The following is a 23,775-nucleotide window of genomic DNA, read 5'->3' as shown; positions in this document are numbered from 1 at the left end:
GTCCCCATTCCAGGTGTTCCCATTCCCATTCCTGGTGTTCCCATTCCAGGTGTTCCCATTCCAATTCCGGGTGTTCCCATTCCTGGTGTCCCCATTTCCATTCCAGGTGTTCCCATTCCCATTCCAGGTGTTCCTTCCCCATTCCACGTGTCCCCATTCCCATTCCTGCTGGCCCCATTCCCATTCCTAGTGTCCCCAGTTTGCTCCCAAAGTCCCCATTCCCATTCCAGGTGTTCCCATTTCCATTCCTGGTGTTCCCATCCCATTGCTATTGTCCCCATCCCATTCCTGATGTCCTCATTCCCATCCCAGGCATACTCATTTCCATTCCAGGTGTTCCATCCCATTCTAGGTGTCACCGCTGTCATTTCCCCTGCTGGTTTACCTTTAAACCAGCACACCAGGGCTGTGCCCAACGGGGGTCCCTGTGGATCATCCAACGCGGGTCCTCCCATGGCTGATGGAGTTGGAGCAGCGGCCGAAGCTCTTCCCGCAGTCGGGGTACTCGGGGCTTCTCTTACCGGTGGGTCCGTTGGTGGGAGGTCAAGGCAGAGCTGTCCCTGAAGCTCTTCCCACACTCCCCACACTTGTGAGGCCTCTCCCTGATGTGGATGTGATGGTGGGTGTAGAGGGTGGAGCTGTCCCACATTCCCTACACGTGTAGGGCTGTTCCCCAGTGGGGATGTGCTGGTGGCTGAGCAGCTTGGTGCTTGTGCTGAAGCTCTTCCCACATTCCAAGCACTTGTAGGGCCATTCCCTGGTGTGGATGCAACGGTGTTTGCAAAGGCTGGAGCTGTCCCTGAAGCTCTTCCCACACTCCCCACACGTGTAGGGCCGTTCCCACTGTGGATCATCTGGTGTTGGAGCAGGTAGGAGCTCCGCTTGAAGCTCTTCCCACACTCCTCACACGTGTAGGGCCGTTCCCCAGTGTGGACCATCTGGTGTTGGAGCAGGGTAGAGCTCCGCTTGAAGCTTTTCCCACACTTCCCACACTTGTAGCGCTGTTCCCCACTCTGGATGCGACGGTGGGTGCGGAGGGTGGAACTCTGCCTGAAGCTTTTCCCACACTCCCCACACGTGTAGGGCCGTACCCCAGTGTGGATCATCTGGTGGCTGAGGAGGTGGGAGCTCAGTTTAAAGCTCTTCCCACACTCCCCACATGCGTAGGGCCTTTCCTTACTGTGGATGCGACGGTGGGTGTGGAGGTGGGAGCTCTGCCTGAAGCTTTTCCCACACTCCCCACACGTGTAGGGCCGTTCCCCAGTGTGGATGTGCTGGTGGCTGAGGAGGTTGGATCTCTTGCTGAAGCTCTTCCCACATTCCAAGCACCTGAAGGGTTTCTCCCTGCTGGGAGGCTGCTCAGGGACCACCAGCTCGCAGCTCCGCCTCAAGCTCCGGCCGCCTTCCCGACACACGCTGGCTCTTTCCTCCTCACAGCCCCCTGGGCTGGCTTTGGAGCCCCTCCTGCGGGGGCATCTCCGGCCCTTTTCCTCCCCGCTGCCTTCCTGCGCCGGGGAGCCCTTCAAAACGGCCTCTCCCACCAGGCTCTGCCGGGGGGATTTGTCCTCCGCGCTCTCCGGCCTCACCTCGGGGCCTGGGGCAGGAACCAACAAGGACACGCAGGGGATTTGCCTCCGGCCCACAGGGAAGCCCAAGGACATCCCCCCAACTCCGGCCCCACCAGGACGGCCACAAAAGACAAAAGACCCACCCAAAGGGGCACTGACTTCCTCCTCACCTGCCTGGGGGGCCCAAGGCATCTTCCTCTTCCTCGCAGCCTCCTCCTCCATCCACCCAAGCTTTGGGAAGCAGAAATCCTGCTGGGGGGGGGAAACAAGGGGTGAGCGTGTTGCCTTGGGGGTTCCTCCTGCCCAAGTCCAGCTCTAGGACTCACCGGGCAACTTGTGTCCATAAAAACCCCCAAAACAACAACATTCAGCCCAAAACCCCTCCCAGGAGTTCCCTCTCTCTGGTCTCTGGGGTTAGGGGGGTCCCCTGTCTGGCCTGATGGCACTTCTGCCTGCATTGGGGGTCCCCCTTCTCCGGGCTGCCGGGGGTCCCGCGGCTCTGGGGGGTTCCCACTCACCGGGGTCCCCTTGAGTGTTGCCAGGGGGGTCCCAGGGCTCACTTCTCCCCACTCTGCCTCCCGGGGCCGGCCGGCCCTCCTCTCTCGGCTCCCACCCTCGCAAACCTCTTGGCGCTCTCGGCTCCCACCCCGCCTCAAGGGCCCCCCTCCTCTCCACACTCCAAGGCCTTCCCCCTCTCCGGGACCCCCGCTTAAGGGGCCCGGCGCTCCCTCTCTGCTCCCCCCCCTCCAGCATTCCGGGGGTCCCCCAGCTCCGGGATCGCCCCTCTCCGCTCTCCCCACTCCGCGGCTACCGGGGTTCCCCCCCGGCTCTCACGGGGGCCCCCAAACCACTCTCGCCACCCCCGCCATTGCCCAGCCACCGCCAGGACCTTTTGGCTGCTCTTCTTTGTGCTCCCACTCGGCTCCTCCCTCGGCTGGGCCGCCGCTTTTGGCGGGTTTCCTCCTCCGGGATCCGCCCCCTGCAGCCCTTCCCCCCCTGGACCAGCCCCCTTGGGCCCCCCTTGCCGAATAAGTCTGATTATACAAACAAGCAATTTGGTTTTCATCCACAAAACCCAAAGGTATAACCCAGCACCCTGGGGCATGAACAAAGTGGTTTTCCTTGGGCGCCCCCAGAGTCCAAAGTAAAGGGAGAGAGGAAAAAACCTGCTGGTGGGAGAGCTGTTGCAGTCTGGTCAGAAGTGGTGGTTGCAGTCCAGTTGAGGGTGGTGGTCTCAGTCTGGTTGAGAGCGATGAGCTGCAGCCTTCCTGTGGATCCCACGAGTGGTGGAAAGGTTCCGAAAGTCCAGGTTTATATATTCTCCAGTTCAGGCAGGAATGCCCAGTCCTCCCCTCAGAGTGGGGAATTCCATAAAAGGATGCTTAGTTCTTCCCTCAGAGTGGGGAATTCCATAAAAGGATATGAGGATTCTCAGAGCAGGGAATTCCATAAAAGGGTATGAGGACAGGGACACCCCCCCCCACCTCGCAGCACCCCCCCTCACCCCCCGACAACAGTTCCTGGGAAAATGGCATGGAAGGCCATAGAATACACACTTTTGGGCTACACCCATCCAGTGAGGAATCGGTCCCAGCTGTTCTAACTAGGACACTGTGTCCGTCATCGCTGCCATCATCATCATCATCATCGGCCTCGTGGCAGTCGGTGTCTGGAAGCTCCGATCCGGTAACTCCCGGGATGGGGGTCGGCAAGGGGCACGGATCCGCCCGGCAGCATTCCGGGGATCCTGTGCCACGGGTGCTGATCCCACTTTCTTTCCATAGGGAAGAGGGAGGGGAATGGATACGACCCCGCGCCCACCAGTGAGTCCCAGCAGCGTGTGTGGATCCAGATCCTCTGTGCAGGGATCCCAGGATGGATGCCGGGATTCCAGAGGGGAATGGGGGCCTAATGGCTGGAGCGGGATTGGAAGCGGATTGCAGCTCAGGCCAGGATTCTGGAGTGGGATCAGGTGGAATTGTGGACTGGTCACAGGGCTGGATTCTGGAGTGGGATTGGCGAGGGATGGATGGAATGGGATTAGGGTGGGATGGACAGCACTTCTCTTGCAGAGAGCTGGGCCTGTCAACCCAGCTGCCAAAAGCACGGCCCTTGGGCTGCCTCGGAGGTTCCTGCAGTCGCCCCAGGCCCTGCCCAAGGCCCTCCCATCAGGGGCTGGGCCCTGGGGGCCGGGGGAGGACCCACCCGCGGCTTGGCCCTTCTTGCCCAGCCCTGCTCTGGCCCAGCCTCCTCCCCCTGCACACTCCCCACTGCCACAGCCTGCGCTGGGGCAGCATTTCCTTCCTGGGCCCTTTCCAGCTGCCCCCATGGGGACACTTCCATTTTCTGGGCCAGGCCCCAGAGGCAATCCCAGCCAGTCCTGCCCCTCGTCCCCAGCCCGACTCACTGACTCCTGGGGGCCCCTGGAAGCCAAGAGCCAAAGGCCGACCCCCCCAGAGTGCAGCCCCACCATCTGCACTGGGGCCCCAGGGCTTCCCTTTCCCAAGCAGCCCCTGCAAAGCCTTGTCAGAGAGAAAATTGGGTGACCCGAGTCCTGGATGCTTTTAGGAAAGAGGTCTGAACATTTCTTGAGTAATGGAGGAGGATGACCTTTTTATTCTTGACCTTTCCAGTTCTCCATTTGGGGCAGGATGTCCTCTGGGCCAAGGTTTTGTTCCCTTTGCAGTGAGTGCAGCCTCAGAGGGCTGAGCCCTCTCTGGCTGGGCTTGGCCTCTCCTGCAGAGACTCAGGCCTGGCTGGGCTGCCCCAGGCAGACGCTGCAGGAAGAAGAGCTCAGGCCGCCTGGGTCTGGTGTCCCTGGGGCTCAGCCTGTGCCCCATTGCTGGGCAGGGGCTGAGCCCCACCTCTGCCTGGGGGCCTTGGCCAAAGGGCTGCCAAGGAAGAGGCCCAGGAGCCTTGGGGCCTGCCCAGCTTTCCTCCTCCCTGGGGGCTCTCAGTCCTCCCCTGACACCGTGTGGGCCCAAGGCCTTGCTGGCTTCGGGCTCACGGCCCGCCGGCACCATCCCAGCGGCCTGACCCCCCTCCTTCCCCTCTCTCCAGCCTCTCCTGCCTTTTCTGCCAAGGGGCCATCCAAGGCAAACCCCGGTTCTCAGCAATGGCACCTGTGGCACGGCTGCAAGGCTCCAGTGGGCCAGGCAAGAGCAGGAGCACCGAGAGCCTGAGGAGCCAGGAGATGCCCTGGCTGGGCATGGTGCTGCTGTGGGACGAGCTGACACCTCTGCACAGTCTCTGCCCGTCCCTGCCAGCCGACTTCTGCCCAGGCTCTGGGCACGGGGACGCAGCACTGACACTTTTCAGCCCCCGCGCTGTTCCACAGAGGCTGTGATGTCACAAGGCCCTTGCCTGGCAGCCAGGAGATGGGCAAGGCAAGGCAAGGACGGAGCCTCTGAGCCACCAGCACGCTGTCCCCAAAGGCTGGGGTGGCACAGAAGCCCAGAGTCCCTGAGCTTGGAAGAGACTTGTGAGATCAACCGGCGTCCAGCCTACGCCCCATCCCCAGCACGTCAAGCAGAGCACGGCACTCAGTGCCATGGCCAGTCTTTGCTTAAACACCTCCAGGGACGGTGACTCCACCACCTCCCTGGGCAGCCCATTTCAATACCTAATCCCTGTTTCTCTCCAAAAAGTCCTGCTCCTGTCCCTGACAAACAGCCCCTGACAGGCAGGTCCTCGTGTCCTTTTGTCCTATCGCCTGTTGCCTCGGAGAAGGGGCTGACCCCCACCTGGCTCCAGCCTCCTGTCAGGAAGTTGTGGACAGGGAGAAGGTCAGCCCCGAGCCTCCTCTTCTCCAGGCTGGAGAAGCCCAGCTCCCTCAGCTGCTCCTCACAGGCCATGCACTGCAGACCCTTGCCCAGCTCCATTGCCCTGCTCTCCACCCACTGCAGCCCCTCAAGGTTCTCCCTGAATTGAGGGGCCCAGAGCTGGACACAGCACTCCAGGGGTGGCCTCACCAGTGCCCAGTCCAGCAGAAGAATCACTGCCCTGCTCCTGCTGCCACACTCTTTCTGATCCAGGCCAGCCTGCCCTTGGCCTTCTTGCCCACCCGGGCACCCGCTGGCTCAGGTTCAGCCTCTGTCCACCAGCACCCCCAGGGCCTCTCCCACGGGGACCCTTTGCAGCTCCTCTGCCCCCGGCCTGGAGCTGCAGGGGGTTCTTGTGGCCAGAGGCCCCAAAGGCACCAAAGGCACTCTTGAACCTCATGCCCACGGGCTCGGCCCAGAGGTCCAGCCTGTCCAGGTCCCTCTGCACAGCCTTCCTGCCCTCCAGCACATCCACACTGCAAGCCAACTTGGGGTCCTCTGCCAATTTGCTCCTGGAAGACTCAATGCCCTCCTGCAGATCCCCACGAAAAATAGGCAACAGGACTGGGCCTGTTACCCAACAAGTTCTAGTGCTTGACAAAGGAGCCCACCCAGCAGTGGGGAGAAACTGCTGGCAGGAGATTGAATGGGGGCAAGAGACAATGGATGATGGACAAGTTCTGGGCCATGGCCATTTGGTAGAAAAACAAAGTAAAAGTTTAAGGCCTGCCATATTTCAGTGGTCAGAGACCTGGCAGAGAAATCTATTTTTGACACCTGGACACCAAGAAGGCAGAATTTCTAAACCACAAAGACCCTTAGAGAAACCAGAGACGAAGACAAAACTAACACAGACAGTTACTGAGGCTCTCCCTATCTAGGGAAAAGACAAGAAAAGGACAAAAACTGTGGACTAAGCATCATTCAAAGTGAGAAATCAAGAGCCAATAGAAGAGAGAAGAAGAATTCCTGCAGAGAACTGGTAAGCCAATGGACAGGAATTCCTTTGTCTGCTAAAATGTAAAAAGAGTTAAAAGTTTGAGAACTGATGTACAGGTGTTAGAGAGCAATTCCTGTGTCCCTTCAGCGCTGAATGAAGTAGGGTCACCTCTGGAACCCAACCAACTGCTCAGAGATTTTATTCCCCGGCTTTCGCTGACGGTTTCTGGGGACCCAGATGAGACAAAGCAGCGCCGACAGGGCAGAGCAGAGGAATCGTTGGCCCTGCAGCGTGTACCAAAGGAGTTTTGGGGAGATCTTCCAGTTCCCTGGTCTGGAGAGTTCACCACGCCTTCTTTTGTGGGAAAAAGAACAGGCCATGAATTTTGGGTACTTGATTTTAAGGCCTTTTGCCTGCACATAAGGCACAGCAATGGGAAGGAGGCAGCGTGAGGCTGAGAGGTTTCTGTCCTGGTTTGTGGGCTTGGGTGAGATTGGGCCAGAATTACAGGACACCTGTAAAATCTGGACTTTGGGAAAGGTTGGGGAGGGTTGGGAAAGGTGTTCAAAGGGTGGTTTTGCCTGAGGTGTTAAACATGGGAGTGGGTCTATCTTCCCGATTCCCAAGAGAAGAGATCCCAGAAAGCTCCCCTGCAGGTTGTGTTTTAAGGAACAGGAGAAGAGACCGAGGGTAAGGGGTTTCTTTCCTGGAGGGAAGGGCTGTCGTTCACTTGCAGGAGCCCTGCGCTGAAATTGCCAGTCCCACTCCCCAAATTGAATAGGGACAAAGATTCCTGCCAGACAAAAAGGGCCAGGACAGAAAGCTCTTGCTGCCCATGGAGTGCCCAGGGTGTCCCCCCAACTGCATGTGAAACCCAAAGGTTCCAGGCTTTGTTTCCTGGGGGAAAGGCCGTGACATCCCAAAGAGTCCCGTGGCAGACAGGTGGGGCTGCACTGTGGGGGTGTGAGGTGTTGGTTCTTTGGTTTCCAGGAGTTATTCCAGAATGGAGAGGACAGGCTGTGACATCACAAAGGGGCCCATGGCACACGGGTGGGGTTGAACTGTCACATGGTGGGGGCTTGGTTCTTTGGTTTCCAGAGGCCATTCCGGAATGGAGAGGATAGTCCAGAATGGACAGGACAACAAAAGGACCCAAAGCACATGGGTTGGTCTGCACTATGGTGTGGGGTGTTGGTTCTTTGGTTGCCAGGGCCTATTCTGGAATGGAGAGGACAGGCTGTGACAAGAAGTGCCTGTCAGAACTGCAAAGACGGACGCACAAGAATCTTCTGTGGGCATATTCTCTGCTCCACCCTGCAGACCCTTGTGCTGGGGTCAAAACTCAGCCTCTCTGCTTCCCTCTCCTGAGGGACTTGTTCTTAGACATCCCTTTCCCCTACGCTCCTTTCAAAAGCCCTCCTGGCAATTCCCAAGCCTGTACCCAGCTCTCATCCCCTCTCTGTCCTCTTCCCAATCCCCTGGTCAATCCCAACATCCCAGGACAGGGATCCCAGTTGCTTGGCTGCACTCCCACCTAGTTCCATATGCTGGGCCATGATATCCCAGCACTGGAGCAGCCAGGTCAGCAGGGGCTCTCCCAGCTGGAGGCTGAAATCTTTTCACATCTCTCACAGCTCAGCCTGGGATGGGGATCTGGTGATTATCTCTGGCCCTGCCTCTTGCTCCTGTTCTGAGGGCTCTGCTTCCCCTTCATCCCTCACTAACTGAGCTGATTTGGTCTTGGATTTCTTCTGTAGAGGGGCAGCTGCTACTGGCACAGGTTGTTCCTCTGCAGTTTGAGTGGCCACAGCACCTCTTGGTCTCCTTTCCTCCTCCTCCCCCTGAGGGCACTGGGTCTTAGTTAAACAAGATTACAACTTAGAAATTAAGAGACTTCAGGTGGAAGTGTGGAAAAGGAAAAGAAGCAGCTTTTTATTAACAAAATCTGAATAAACAACAAATGGTGCAACCAAAAACTTTCAGAAGAAACAAAACAAAGTCCCAAATCCCCAGGTGGGGGGGAGAAACTGTCCCGGCAGTTCAAAGCTCTCCAAGCCCCGTGTGCTCGCAGCCAGCAGTGAAGGAGTCCCTTTTCCCAGGGCAGTCCCCAAAGCAGAACACCTCGCTCCCAGATGGGTCGGGCTCTCTCTCTCTCTCTCAGTCGTTCTCCACGAGGTGTCCCGTGGGGAAAAAACTTCCTGACAGGAAAAGAGAACAAGGTGGCCAAAATCAGCTCCCGCTCTGTCCGGTCCCGGACAAACCCCAAAAGCCCCCGAACAAAGGACCCCCCGCCCTCCCCGCGGCCACCGCGGTGTCCCCGAGAACCGCCCTCCCCCCACTGCCCCTGCCCAGCGCCTGCGGCTCCGCTCCAACCCACCCCATCCCGGGAGACACAGATGGGAATGGGGGGACACTGGGAAACAATTCCAACACCTCTTTTCAAACCTCTGACACCTGGTTCCCAGACATTCCCAAAGAAGGGGCTTCCCGTGGCCTCGAGCCAGGGACCCACCTTTGTATTGAACCAACTCCTGGAGAGACACGTTCCCATCCCTGTCCCCATTCCCATTCCTGGGGTTCCCATCCCTGTCCCCATTCCCACTTCCTGCTGTGCCAACCTGCTCCCAGTGTCCCCGTTCCTGTCCCCACTATCCCTATCCTGGTCTCCCATGTCCCCATTACCATTCCCGGTGTCTCAAATCCCATTCCTGGTGACTCCAACCTGCTCCCAATGTCCCCATTCCCATTCCTGGAGTTCCCATTTCCATTCCTGATGTCTGTAACCTAATTCCAGTGTCCCCATCCCAGTCCCCCTCTGTCTCCATTCCTATTCCTGGTTCCCATAGAGGAACTGCCGGATGCCGGAGGAGGGAGCCAGGATTTATTGCCCAAAGCAGGAGATTTTCACACCCAAATTAAAGCCTCAGGAATAATTGTGGTCCTGGGTTTCACACGGGAAAAAGCAGGAAGTTGATCCATGGGGAAGAGCCGCAGGGGGGCTGGGATGGGTGGGAGCAGCGGGATGAGCTCTGCCAGCAGCTCCTGCCTTTCCGCAGGGAGAGGGAAGGGGTGGATCCAGCTCCGGGATCGCTCAGGCTGTGATTCCTGCTGGGATGAGAGTGGGGAAAGGAGTCACCATGTCCCTGTTCCCATCCCAAGGGATGGAGCCGGCTGTGGAGCCCAGGGAGAGTAGGAACTGCTCCGGAATCCCACCTGATCCTGCTCTGTCCATCCCACCCCAATCCCACTCCATCCATCCCACCCCAATCCCACTCCAGAATCCAGCCCTGATCCCAGTCCACAATTCCACCTGATCCCACTCTGGAATCCTGCCCTGATCCCAGTTCACAATTCCACCTGATCCCACTCTGGAATCCTGCCCTGAGCTGCAATCCCCTTCCAATCCCACTCCAACCATTAGGCCCCCATTCCCCTCTGGAATCCCGGCATGCATCCTGGGATCCCTGCACAGAGGGTCTGGATCCACACACGCTGCTGGGACTCACTGGTGGGCGCGGGGTCGTATCCATTCCCCTCCCTCTTCCCTATGGAAAGAAAGTGGGATCAGCACCCGTGGCACAGGATCCCCGGAATGCTGCCGGGCGGATCCGTGCCCCTTGCCGACCCCCATCCCGGGAGTTACCGGATCGGAGCTTCCAGACACCGACTGCCACGAGGCCGATGATGATGATGATGGCAGCGATGACGGACACAGTGTCCTAGTTAGAACAGCTGGGACCGATTCCTCACTGGATGGGTGTAGCCCAAAAGTGTGTTTTCTATGGCCTTCCATGCCATTTTCCCAGGAACTGTTGTTGGGGGGGGGGGTCTGCGAGGTGGGGGGGGTGTCCCTGTCCTCATACCCTTTTATGGAATTCCCTGCTCTGAGAATCCTCATATCCTTTTATGGAATTCCCTGCTCTGAGCATTCTCATATCCTTTTATGGAATTCCCTGCTCTGAGGGAAGAACTAAGCATCCTTTTATGGAATTCCCCACTCTGAGGAAACGACTGACCAGTCCTGCCTGAACTGGAGAATATATAAACCTGGAGTTTCAGAACCTTTCCACCACTAGTGGGATCCAGAGGAAGGCTGCAGCTCACCACTCTCAACCAGACTGAGACCACCATCCTCAACTGGACTGCAATCACCACTTCTGACCAGACTGCAACAGTTCTCCCACCAGCAGGTTTTTTTCCCCTCTCCCTTTACTTTGGACTCGGGGGGGGCCCAAGGAAAACCACTTTGTTCATGCCCCAGGGTGCTGGGTTATACATTTGGGTTTTGTGGGTTAAAATCAATTGCTTGTCTGTATAATCAGACTTATTCGGCAAGGGGGGCCCAAGGGGGGCCCAACGGGGGCCCAAGGGGGCTGGTCCAGGGGGGGAAGGGCTGCAGGGGGCGGATCCCGGAGGAGGAAACCCGCCAAAAGCGGCGGCCCAGCCGAGGGAGGAGCCGAGCGGGAGCACAAAGAAGAGCAGCCAAAAGGTCCTGGCGGTGGCTGGGCAATGGCGGGGGGGGCGAGAGCGGTTTGGGGGCCCCCGTGAGAGCCGGGGGGGAACCCCGGTAGCCGCGGAGTGGGGAGAGCGGAGAGGGGCGATCCCGGAGCTGGGGGACCCCCGGAATGCTGGAGGGGGGGGAGCAGAGAGGGAGCGCCGGGCCCCTTAAGCGGGGGTCCCGGAGAGGGGGAAGGCCTTGGAGTGTGGAGAGGAGGGGGGGCCTTGAGGCGGGGTGGGAGCCGAGAGCGCCAAGAGGTTTGCGAGGGTGGGAGCCGAGAGAGGAGGACCGGCCGGCCCCGGGAGGCAGAGTGGGGAGAAGTGAGCCCTGGGACCCCCCTGGCAACACTCAAGGGGACCCCGGTGAGTGGGAACCCCCCAGAGCCGCGGGACCCCCGGCAGCCCGGAGAAGGGGGACCCCCAATGCAGGCAGAAGTGCCATCAGACCAGACAGGGGGGACCCCCCTAACCCAGAGAGCAGAGAGGGGGAACTCCTGGGAGGGGATTTTGGGCTGAATGTTGGTGTTTTGGGGGTTTTTATGGACACAGGATGCCCGGTGAGTCCTAGAGCTGGACTTGGGCAGGAGGAACCCCCAAGGCAACACGCTCACCCCTTGTTTTCCCCCCCCATCAGGATTTCTGCTTCCCAAAGCTTGGGCGGATGGAGGAGGAGGCTGCGAGGGAGAGGAAGATGCCTTGGGCCCCCCAGGCAGGTGAGGAGGAAGTCAGTGCCCCTTTGGGTGGGTCTTTTGTCTTTTGTGGCCGTCCTGCCGGGGCCGGAGTTGGGGGGATGTCCTTGGGCTTCCCTGTGGGCCGGAGGCAAATCCCCTGCGTGTCCTTGTTGGTTCCTGCCCCAGGCCCCGAGGTGAGGCCGGAGAGCGCGGAGGACAAATCCCCCCGGCAGAGCCTGGTGGGAGAGGCCGTTTTGAAGGGCTCCCCGGCGCAGGAAGGCAGCGGGGAGGAAAAGGGCCGGAGATGCCCCTGCAGGAGGGGCTCCAAAGCCAGCCCAGGGGGCTGTGAGGAGGAAAGAGCCAGCGTGTGCCGGGAAGGCGGCCGGAGCTTGAGGCGGAGCTGCGAGCTGGTGGTTCTTGAGCAGCCTCCCAGCAGGCAAAAGCACTTCATGTGCTTGGAATGTGGGAAGAACTTCAGCAAGAGATGCAACCTCTTGAGTCACCAGCACATCCACACTGGGGAACGGCCTTACACGTGTGAGGAGTGTGGGAAGAGCTTCAAACGGAGCTCCAACCTTCTCAGCCACCACATGACACACACGGGTGAAAGGCCATACATGTGTGAGGAGTGTGGGAAAAGCTTTAGGCAGAGTTCCACCCTCCGCACGCACCGTCGCATCCACAGTCGGGAAAGGCCCTACATGTGTGGGGAGTGTGGGAAGAGCTTCAATCAGAGCTCCAACCTGCTCCGACACCAGATGATCCACAGTGGGAAAGGCCCTACACGTGTGCAGAGTGTGGGAAGAGCTTCAAGGAGAGCTCCAGCCTTTGCAAACACCGTTGCATCCACACCAGGGAATGGCCCTACAAGTGCTTGGAATGTGGGAAGAGCTTCAGCACAAGCACCAAGCTGCTCAGCCACCAGCACATCCACACTGGGGAACAGCCCTACACGTGTAGGGAATGTGGGACAGCTCCACCCTCTACACCCACCTTCGCATCCACATCAGGGAGAGGCCTCACAAGTGTGGGGAGTGTGGGAAGAGCTTCAGGGACAGCTCTGCCTTTTCCTCCCACCAACGGACCCACCGGTAAGAGAAGCCCCGAGTGCCCCGACTGCGGGAAGAGCTTCGGCCGCTGCTCCAACTCCATCAGCCATGGGAGGACCCGCGTTGGATGATCCACAGGGACCCCCATTGGTCACAACCCTGATGTACTGGTTTTAAGGTAAACCAGCAGGGGAAATGACAGCGGTGACACCATGGGGACATCGGTGACATCACGGGGACAGCGGTGACATCACAGGGACATTGGTGACATCACAGGGACAGCGGTGACAAAAACGGAGTTAATTTTGGTGTGAAAATCTCCTGCTTTGGGCAATAAATTCTGACTCCTCCTCCAGCATCCGGCAGTTCATCCCTGGGAACCAGGAATGGGAATGGGGACATAAGGAATGGGATGGGGACACCTGGAATGCGAATGGGAACACCTGGAATGGGAACGGGAACATTGGGAGCAGACTGGGGACAGCAGGAATTGGAATGGGGACACCTGGAATTGGAATGGGAACACGTGGAATGGGAAAAGGGAAAACAGAGGTGGGATGGGAACACCTGGAATGGGAATGGGAACTCCTGGAATGGGAATGGGGACACCTGGAATGGGATGGGAATAACTAGAATGGGATGGGAACACCTGGAACAGGAATGCAAACCCCTGGAATGGGAATGGGAACAGCCGGGCCCGGGCTGTGTCCCTGGGGAAACAGGAGGCCAGGCCCAAAAGAGTTAACTAAGAAATTGGGGCCTGCTAACAAGCTACCAACATCCAAGACCATCTGTGCTCGTTCTGTTCTACTGACTGGAGCAAAGCTTCAGAGAATAGTACAGGAACATGTCCTAGGCCTCGAGGGGATAAATTAGAGAGACAGCAGGATCAGGGAGACATTTGAATAGGAGGAATAGGCCGGGAGCCAGGGCTTTTTCCAAGCTTCAGTGAGCGGGTCAAGAAGAATGGAAGAGAAGGAAGGTCAAGCTGAGGAAGATGAGTTGAAGCCCCCAGAGCCATGGAGGAAGAGTGGAAGTATCCTCAGGATTGAGGGCCAAGAGAAACACCGCCCCAAGCCCCGCCTGAGCTCCACCTCTACTCCGCCTGTTATTAATATGCATCGATAGATGTTGTAATCACTTGAATATGCATTTAATCCCAGCTGAAGATTGTATAAAAATGCTGATTTTGTGTGAAGCCTTGGAGTAAGTTTGTCCAGCGCCAGCTGGCTTGCTCCCAACGTTGAATAAACAAATACCTTGCTGCTTAAAGATAAAAAAGTCTCTGAGCAGTTTCTCGGACCAATTTTTCGGATTCAGCGCCCAGTCAGTCCCAGGATGATCCCAGTCACTCCTGGTCTCTCCCAGTTGCTCCCAGTTTCCTCCATGTGGTCCCACTCATTCCCAGTTGCCCCCAGAAGCTTCCAGCATGATCCCAGTTCCTCACTGCCGCTTCCAGTCATCCCCAGTGCACTCCCAGTTGCTCCCAGTATGATCCCAATCACCTCCTGCATGATCCCACTCACTCCTGCTATGATCCCAGGATGACCCCAGTCAGCCTCAGTGTGGTCTCAGTTGCTCCCACCATGGGCCAAGCTTCTCCCACCATGATCCCAGGATGATCCCAGTTGTCCCCATCATGGTCCCACTTGCTCCCAGTTGCCCCTAGCACAGATCCAGTCACTCCAAGTATGATGCCAGTCCTCCCTCCTGACAGTCCCAGTCAATCCCAGTTGCTTCTCTTGTAGATCCAGTCACTCACAGTTCCTTCCAGTTGCCCCCAGCCTGGTCCTAATTCCCCTTCCCGTAGTCCCAGTCACTCCCAGTATGGTCCCAGTCACCCCCACCATGGTTGCAGACACTCCCAGTATATCCCAGTAGAGCCCTCAGCATGCTCCTAGTCCTTCCCAGTCACTCCCAGATGCCCCAGTAACATTCCAGTTTCCACCAGTATGATCCCAGTGACTCCAAGGCACTCCCACTATATCCTATGTGGCCTCCAGTTGCTCCCAGTAGCCCTCAGTGTGGTCCCAGTTGCTCCCAGTATGATCCCTGTTGCCCCAGTTCTGGTCCTGGAGTCTCCCAGTGTGCTCAGATCCTGCTCCCGGGGAGTCTTGCTGGGTCCCAGTCCTGGTCCCGGTGTATCCTGGTGTCCCGGTCCATCCCAGTCTGTCCCAGTCCATCCCAGTCAGTCCCAATCCATCCCAGTCAGTCCCAATCCATCCCAGTCAGTCCCAATCCATCCCAGTCTGTCCCAGTCCATCCCAGTCAGTCCCAATCCATCCCAGTCAGTCCCAATCCATCCCAGTCCATCTCAGTCCCTTCCCACCCATTTCCCGGGTCCTGCCCCCCCGCCCCCCAAGATGCTGACGGGGTCGGGGCTCCGTCTTTGGCTTCGTCTCCCTGGGCCTGCCTGGAATGAAGGGGCCGCTGGGACACTGCGGGACCTCCTGAGACCAAAGGAACCCCGGGAGAATTTGGATACTCCTGGAATCAAGGCACAACTGGGACACTGCAGGGCCCTATGGAAAAAAAGGAACCTTGTGACACTGTGGAATTCCTGGAATCCAGGGGCCTTTGGAACATGGGGGCCTCATGGAACCAAAGGAACCCTGAGGTAACGTCGCGACGGAAAGCTCTAGACACCTCAATATGAGAATCCAGGAACTTTGTTTATTGTAGATTGATAGTAGCTTAATATACACTCTATAATAGGTTCATGAATATTACAGAATTTAGGCTCATTATTGGTACTCGGTTAGGTGGTGATATCATCTTAACTGCTTCCCACTGTTTACACAGGTGGCTCATTAAGTGCCTTTGTTTTGGTAATGCCTAGCTCCTGTTTCTCAGCTCAATTTAGAATACCCAAGGACACTGCCACTTTCTCACGGCCCTGCTATCTCTAACTTTCTCATGGGCCTAGGGAAACTGCTTATACTTTAGCAGTAGTCTTATACTTTAACAGCTCATCCATAGCCTTAGCCATGTTCATATGTCCTTGCATTTCTAACCAATCCTCTACAATTCCCCCGTTTTTATTATGGGTCAACAATGTTTTCTTTGTCGTAGTATTTAGACGTCTAGTAATACAAGAAAAGGTAACACGAGCTAAAAGGCATACCAAATAAGCAAGTACGAAAAGGATCTGAGGCAGATGCCAAGGACAAGCAAAAGGATGATTGTCCTGTTTGATTTGCCCAGGTGACCCATATGTTTTTCCGAGGGTCAATGGTGTGAAGAGCCCCAACATTGGCAATCATACCCGTGAAAAGAAGAAAACTTATTACATAGCCGTACAATGAAATAGACAGAAATCCTAACATCTTTGCTATACTAATACACAAAAACAGTAAATCAAGTCCGGGCACATAAGTCTTGCAGTTCCTTTGTGTACAGTTACTCAGTTAATTCAGATGCTGTTCCAGTGTCTCCCTCTTCAGCAGGTGCAGGGGAATCAGGTGTTGAAGAGGCTGGAGGTGGTGGTGTAAGGTCAGGTGAGGCTGCAGGCACCGCAGGTGTCTCTCCTTCTCGTTCTCCAGGGCTCTCAATTGCTGGCTTGACCCAACGACTGGGAACCCACAGGGTACCTGTAGAAGTAGACACACAGAAGTAGCCTCGGCCTATAAAGATGACTTCTGCTGGACCTTCCCACATCCCAGTTTTAGGATTCCGATAATGAACCTTCATGGATGGTCCTTTTGACACCTGCTCTTTCTGATTATGTTTGATGATAGGAGGTACTGAATCATCTCCGAAAATACACAAATGGTTAAGGACAAAAAGAGTTTTGCTAACTCTCTCTCGGGCATCCCTGATGGCTTTGTATTTCTGAAGGTAGCTTTTAACTGTTCCATTCATTCGCTCTACTATAGCTTGTCCAGTAGGCGAATGAGCTATGCCCGTAACATGCTTTATGTCCCACTGCTGCAAGAATTGTCCCAGAATCTTGCTAACATAGGCAGGTCCGTTATCTGTTTTTAATGTTTTAGGGACTCCCATGACAGCAAAGCAATCTGTCAGATGACGCTTCACATCTTGGACCTTTTCTCCTGGCTGCAGCGTAGCCCATACGAAGTGACTGTAGGTGTCAATTGACACATGCATGTATTTCAATCGACCAAAAGCAGGAACATGTGTGACATCCATCTGCCACAACTCATTAGCTTTTAGTCCTTTGGGATTAACTCCCACTCCGAGGCCTACTCCTTTATTTTGCTGACTGCAAATAGGGCATGCTTTCACTATTGCTCTGGCATCTTCAATTGACAGTCCATATGAGTGACTGAGACCTTTTGCATTTTGGTGATATACAGCATGAGCCTCACGTGCTCTCAGGAAAGGAGGTATAGGAGCTTCTGTGAGAGCTGACAAAGAGTGGGAGAATTCTTCATTCCCTGAGGCAACACAGTCCACTCATAACGTTGCGCTGGTCCTTCCTTGTTTATAGCAGGAATAGTGAATGCAAAACGCTGACGATCCTGCTCATGTAATGCAATAGTGAAGAAGCAGTCCTTAAGATCGATTATTAACAGGAACCAATTTTGTGGGATCATAGCTGGATTTGGCAGTCCTGGTTGTAATGCCCCCATCGTATGCATCTGGGCATTTACTGCACGTAAATCATGTAACAGCCTGTATTTCCCAGATTTCTTCCTGATCACAAAAATAGGAGTATTCCACGGGCTAGTTGACAAACGCAAATGTCCCTGTTGTAACTGCTCTGACACTAACGCATGTGCCTGTAAAAGACTTTCCCTTTTTAAGGGCCATTGCTCTACCCACACCGGCGTTTCTGTCTTCCATTGGAGCGGGATCGGGAAAGTCCAGGCAATGGCCGTCATGCTAAAGGGGATCTTGGTTCGTTGGTCAGAACCATTCCCATCTGAGCGAGAATGTCTCTGCCTATTAACGCTTGTACTCCATCGGGTAGGGGGAGAACAGACACCGTACAGTTCACAGTCATTTCATCCAACGTGATAGTTATAGGAGGGGACCTTTTTGCCAGAGTCAGACCACCCACTCCTGCAACTGTTGCTCCTGAGTTTACCAAGGGCCACGATGTGGGCCACTTGCAAGCTGCAACAATGCTGATGTCAGCTCCCGTATCCAAAAGAGCAATTAAATGTGTAGTTTGTGAGTTCCATTGGAGCTGGATAGCTTTTCGTGGTCGTCTGGCTAAATCTATTGTTAGCAGAGCCGATGTACCGGTAGATCCGAAGCCCTGATCTCCTCGTTCGGGCTTATCCGATGGTCCAGGAGCGATCTGAGGGAGCGGTATCAGTTGTGCGATACGAGATCTGGCCGGTATATGCAAAGGTGGAAATAGTGTATTTACCATGATTGATATTTCTCCAGTGTAATCGGCATCAATCAGTCCCACTAAAACAGTTAATCCAGCCATTGTGGACGAGGACCGACCTATTAACAAAGCCCCCACTGGTTTGCCGTCGATTAACACCGGCCCGTGCACTCCTGTCGGTATTTTCTGAGGACGCTGGTCTATTAGGGTGCAGTCTATTGTGGTTGCCAGGTCCAGCCCGAGGCTCCCTCTGGTTGCGGGATGCAGTGTGAGGTCTGAGCCGGGAAGCTGTGAGTAGTTGGAGCCGTCACCTGTGTCTTGGCGCGGGACCCCTTCGCACTGGCTTTCCCGTTTCCCGACCCACGCCAGCACATAGCAGGAACATGCGTGTTTTGCTGACAGCGAGAACACCCCACTGGACCGGACTGGCACTCTCTTCGTACGTGTCCGTATGCTCCACACCGAAAACAGCGTCTTTGTGCTGGTCTGCTTCGTTGCGTGGCTCCGGTCGGAGCTTGTAAGGGCGCAAGCACGGCTAAAACCTGAGAGCTAGTAGCCTTCGCCTGCTCCTTTAAGCTTTCACCTAGCTCTTTAACCGTGTTCACTAACATAGCATTAGGCCCCTGGGGTATTTGCGCCATTCGCTCTAATAGCTCCTCAATTGACCAATTACCCGGGAGCGTAACAATGACATTGCGAGCTGTAGAATTACAGTTCTGCAGCGCACACTGCTTTAGCAAAGCGCCGCGCATATATTCGGGAACCCCCGCTAACTGGATGGCATTAGCAACCCGATCTATAAATGATCCAAAAGGCTCATCCCTTCCTTGTTTGATTCCCATATATGACGGAATTCCCCCTGGAGCTTTGATCTTATCTAGAGCGAGACGGGCTAGGCGCATAGACTCCCTGATCTTATCCGGCCCTATTAACGCTTGTGCCTCTATTCTGGCGTACGGTCCGAAGCCCATTAATTCATCTAGCGTAACCCCGTGCAAAGGGTCAGCTGCCTGTCTCTGAACCGCTACGGCCTCCTGGCAAAGCGCCTGCCAGTGCGCACTATGTAGCATTTGCTGATGCTGTGAAAGAACCAACTTCATAATGTTACTAATATCTGCTGGTAAAAGCAAGTTGCTACCCCAAATATAATTTAACATTTGTCGGGTAGGCTCACCCTGGATTCCACTCTCATTAACGGTAGCACGCAATTGCGACAACAGCTCCCAATCAAGGGCAGTGATATTCGCTACCAATCCACCCCCTTGTGCCGGAGCATAAACTACTGGAAAGGCATTAGTTAAAGTTTCTGCCGCTTCTTTATCTCCCGCTTGCAAAGCATCTGCGGCAATGCCTTGCCAGAGCTTTCACCGCTCTGCCGCGACAGTACTCGATGTATCGGGTGAGGGGAGTGACGCAGCCCCGGTAGACGAGGTCTGCTGGGACTCAGGGGACGGGCTAGGGAACTCTAGGGAAGGGGCAGTGGGAGTAATAAGAGCCTGCTCTTGGGGTTCAGGCGGGATATGTACAACATTAGTCGAGGGAGGCAGCGGGCACGGAGACTCAGCCGCGAAAGGATTGCCGATGTCTCCCAAACGCTGCGCAGCAACTCGGGCAGCCTGCTGCTCGGCCTTATGTTGTTGTAAAGCATTAGAAACAGCCTGCCACTGCTTGGCTAACTTTTTAGCTACTTTATCATCATTCAATAAATCCTCCCACAACTTATCCCCGTACTGTTTCCATTCACCTTCATCAAAGACCGTATTGGGGTCCACAAAACACCCTTTCGCAAACCCCACCTTAAGCAATTCCGGTAAATCCTTTTTTAAATCTAACCCTTTAACTCCCCGCTTTCCCAGAAAGCATTGGAGCAATGATAGTGCCGCCTGTCTCTCCATTACCTAAAAAAAACGTGTTACCACGCTTTGTGCAGCCCTTTCCACGAGACTTTGCGGCTTTGTCGGCGGGCCTCCTTCTTCAGGAGTCTTCTCGGGCGCCGGGTCCAACTATTTTGTTGCTAGGAACGCGGAACTTAACTCTTTCGCCGTCCGAAATCCCCGAAAGGGAGGCGTCCGGCGGCGGCAAGTTGAGCTCTTTTCGTTCAACCCTTTCGCCTTCTTGTGCTGCACGGCAAGACCGACCGAAACTCCTACGTCCGACCGCGGCTGCGAGAACCCGACTTGGCTCTCGGGAGTCCGACTTGACTCCGACCCAGGAGATCCATCTTGATCTCCTAGAGACCCCCCCTTGGTCCCTGTTACACGGGCGCCAGTAATAACGTCGCGACGGAAAGCTCTAGACACCTCAATATGAGAATCCAGGAACTTCGTTTATTATAGATTGACAGTAGCTTAATATACACTCTATAATAGGTTCATGAATATTACAGAAATTAGGCTCATTATTGGTACTCGGTTAGGTGGTGATATCATCTTAACTGCTTCCCACTGTTTACACAGGTGGCTCATTAAGTGCCTTTGTTTTGGTAATGCCCAGCTCCTGTTTCTCAGCTCAATTTAGAATACCCAAGGACACTGCCACTTTCTCACGGCCCTGCTATCTCTAACTTTCTCATGGGCCTAGGGAAAACTGCATCTTATACTTTAGTAGTAGTCTTATACTTTAGCAGCTCATCCATAGCCTTAGCCATGTTCATATGTCCTTGCATTTCTAACCAATCCTCTACAATTCCTGGTGTCCCCAGTCTGCTCCCAATGTCCCCATTCCCATTCCAGGTGTTCCCATTTCCATTTTTGGTATTCCCATCCCATTGCTATTGTCCCCATCCCATTCCTTATGTCCCCATTCCCATTCCAGGCATTCTCATTCCCTTTCCAGGTGTTCCCATTCCCATTCCAGGTGTCTCCGTTCCCATTCCTATTGTCCCCATTCCCATTCCAGGTGTTCCCATCCCACCTCTGTTTTCCCTATTCCCATTCCAGGTGTCTCCATTCCCATTCCAGTTGTCCCCATTCCAATTCCTGGTGTCCCCAGTCTGCTCCCAATGTTCCCATTCCCATTCCAGGTGTCCCCATTCCCATTCCAGGTGTTCCCATTCCCATTCCTGGTGTCCCAAACCTGCTCCCAATGTTCCCATTCCCATTCCCAATGCTCCCATTCCCAGCCCAGGTGTCCCCATTCCCATTCCTGATATCCCCATTCCCATTCCAGGTGTCCCCATTCCGATTCCTGGTGTCCCCATTTCCATTCCAGGTGTTCCCATTCCCATTCCTGGTGTCCCCATTCCAGGCGTTTCCATTCCCATTCCAGGTGTTTCCATTCCCATTCCTGGTGTCCCCATTTCCATTCCAGGTGTTCCCATTCCCATTCCAGGTGTCTCCATTCCTATTCCTATTGTCCCCATTCCCATTCCAGGTGTTCCCATTCCCATTCCAGGTGTTCCCTCCCCATTCCACATGTTCCCATTCCCATTCCTGCTGCCCCCATTCCAATTCCTGGTGTCCCCAGTCTGCTCCCAATGTCCCCAGTCTGCTCCCAATGTCCCCATTCCCATTCCAGGTGTTCCCATTTCCATTCCTGGTGTTCCCATCCCATTCCTTATGTCCCCATCCCCATTCCAGGCATTCTCATTCCCATTCCAGGTGTTCCATCCCATTCTAGGTGTCACCGCTGTCATTTCCCCTGCTGGTTTACCTTTAAACCAGCACACCAGGGCTGTGCCCAACGGGGGTCCCTGTGGATCATCCAACGCGGGTCCTCCCATGGCTGATGGAGTTGGAGCAGCGGCCGAAGCTCTTCCCGCAGTCGGGGCACTCGGGGCTTCTCTTACCGGTGGGTCCATTGGTGGGAGGTCAAGGCAGAGCTGTCCCTGAAGCTCTTCCCACACTCCCCACACTTGTGAGGCCTCTCCCTGATGTGGATGGGAAGGTGGGTGTAGAGGGTGGAGCTGTCCCACATTCTCTACACGTGTAGGGCTGTTCCCCAGTGGGGATGTGCTGGTGGCTGAGCAGCTTGGTGCTTGTGCTGAAGCTCTTCCCACATTCCAAGCACTTGTAGGGCCATTCCCTGGTGTGGATGCAACGGTGTTTGCAAAGGCTGGAGCTGTCCCTGAAGCTCTTCCCACACTCCCCACACGTGTAGGGCCATTCCCACTGTGGATCATCTGGTGTCGGAGCAGGCTGGAGCTCTGACTGAAGCTCTTCCCACATTGCTCACACATGTAGGGCCTTTCTCCACTGTGGATCCTCTGGTGTCGGAGCAGGCTGGAGATCTGATTGAAGCTCTTCCTACACTCCCCACACGTGTAGGACTGATCCCCAGTGTGGATCATCTGGTGGCTGAGAAGGTGGGAGCTCTGTTTGAAGCTCTTCCCACATTCCCCACACATGTAGGGCCGTTCCCCACTGTGGATGTGCTTGTGACTGAGGAGGTCGGTTCTCTTCCTGAAGCTCTTCCCACATTCCAAGCACCTGAAGTGCTTTTCCCTGCTGGGAGGCTGCTCAGGGACCACCAGCTCGCAGCTCCGCCTCAAGCTCCGGCCGCCTTCCCGGCACACGCTGGCTCTTTCCTCCTCACAGCCCCCTGGGCTGGCTTTGGAGCCCCTCCTGCGGGGGCATCTCCGGCCCTTTTCCTCCCCGCTGCCTTCCGTGCACCGGGGAGCCCTTCAAAACGGCCTCTCCCACCAGGCTCTGCCGGGGGGATTTGTCCTCCGCGCTCTCCGGCCTCACCTCGGGGCCTGGGGCAGGAACCAACAAGGACACGCAGGGGATTTGCCTCCGGCCCACAGGGAAGCCCAAGGACATCCCCCCAACTCCGGCCCCGGCAGGACGGCCACAAAAGACAAAAGACCCACCCAAAGGGGCACTGACTTCCTCCTCACCTGCCTGGGGGGCCCGTGGCATCTTCCTCTTCCTTGCAGCCTCCTCCTCCATCCGCCCAAGCTTTGGGAAGCAGAAATCCTGATGGGGGGAGGGAAAAAAGGGGGTGAGCGCGTTGCCTTGGGGGTTCCTCCTGCCCAAGTCCAGCTCTAGGACTCACCGGGCATCTTGTGTCCATAAAAACCCCCAAAACACCAACATTCAGCCCAAATTCCCCTCCCAGGAGTTCCCCCTCTCTGCTCTCTGGGGTTAGGGGTGTCCCCCCTGTCTGTTCTGATGGTACTTCTGCCTGCATTGGGGGTCCCCCTTCTCCGGGCTGCCGGGGGTCTCCCGGCTCCGGGGGGTTCCCACTCTCCGGGGTCCCCTTGAGTGTTGCCAGGGGGGTCCCAGGGCTCACTTCTCCCCACTCTGCCTCCCGGGGCCGGCCGGCCCTCCTCTCTCGGCTCCCACCCTCGCAAACCTCTTGGCGCTCTCGGCTCCCACCCCGCCTCAAGGCCCCCCCTCCTCTCCACACTCCAAGGCCTTCCCCCTCTCCGGGACCCCCGCTTAAGGGGCCCGGCACTCCCTCTCTGCTTCCCCCCTCCAGCATTCCGGGGGTCCCCCAGCTCCGGAATCGCCCCTCTCCGCTCTCCCCACTCCGCGGCTACCGGGGTTCCCCCCCGGCTCTCACGGGGGCCCCCAAACCGCTCTCGCCCCCCCCGCCATTGCCCAGCCACCGCCAGGACCTTTTGGCTGCTCTTCTTTGTGCTCCCGCTCGGCTCCTCCCTCGGCTGGGCCGCCGCTTTTGGCGGGTTTCCTCCTCCGGGATCCACCCCCTGCAGCCCTTCCCCCCCTGGACCAGCCCCCTTGGGCCCCCCTTGGGCCCCCTTTGCCCAATAAGTCTGATTATACAGACAAGCAATTGCTTTTAACCCACAAAACCCAAATGTATAACCCAGCACCCTGGGGCATGAACAAAGTGGTTTTCCTTGGGCCCCCCCCGAGTCCAAAGTAAAGGGAGAGGGAAAAAAAACCTGCTGGTGGGAGAGCTGTTGCAGTCTGGTCAAAAGTGGTGGTTGCAGTCCAGTTGAGGGTGGTGGTCTCAGTCTGGTT

General features: G+C 56.1%; 1 protein-coding gene and 1 long non-coding RNA gene across 2 annotated transcripts; both read right to left on the bottom strand.

The window, feature by feature from the left end:
* Nucleotides 1-550: 550 nt before the first annotated feature.
* Nucleotides 551-23,508, bottom strand: LOC127462946 (zinc finger protein 239-like; the record flags this gene model as incomplete). The annotated part of the gene is given in 5 exon segments (XM_051771891.1): nucleotides 551-596; nucleotides 668-839; nucleotides 842-1,594; nucleotides 1,739-1,820; nucleotides 23,409-23,508. Coding segments are annotated over 4 exon segments (1,023 nt in total), but the record flags the coding sequence as incomplete, so codon positions are not given.
* Nucleotides 9,196-10,040, bottom strand: LOC127462958 (uncharacterized). The gene is made up of 3 exons (XR_007900608.1): nucleotides 9,973-10,040; nucleotides 9,836-9,874; nucleotides 9,196-9,434 (listed from the first exon to the last, which is right to left on the bottom strand). It is a non-coding gene; the product is annotated as an uncharacterized LOC127462958 (long non-coding RNA).
* Nucleotides 23,509-23,775: the final 267 nt, after the last annotated feature.

Source organism: Manacus candei, unplaced genomic scaffold (genome assembly GCF_025592945.1).
Source record: "Manacus candei isolate 608988 ecotype Guabito, Panama unplaced genomic scaffold, ASM2559294v1 h1tg000147l, whole genome shotgun sequence".
NCBI lineage: Eukaryota > Metazoa > Chordata > Aves > Passeriformes > Pipridae > Manacus > Manacus candei.
The sequence above is the reverse complement of the archived record's forward strand: the minus strand, read 5'-3'. Positions and strand labels throughout refer to the sequence as shown.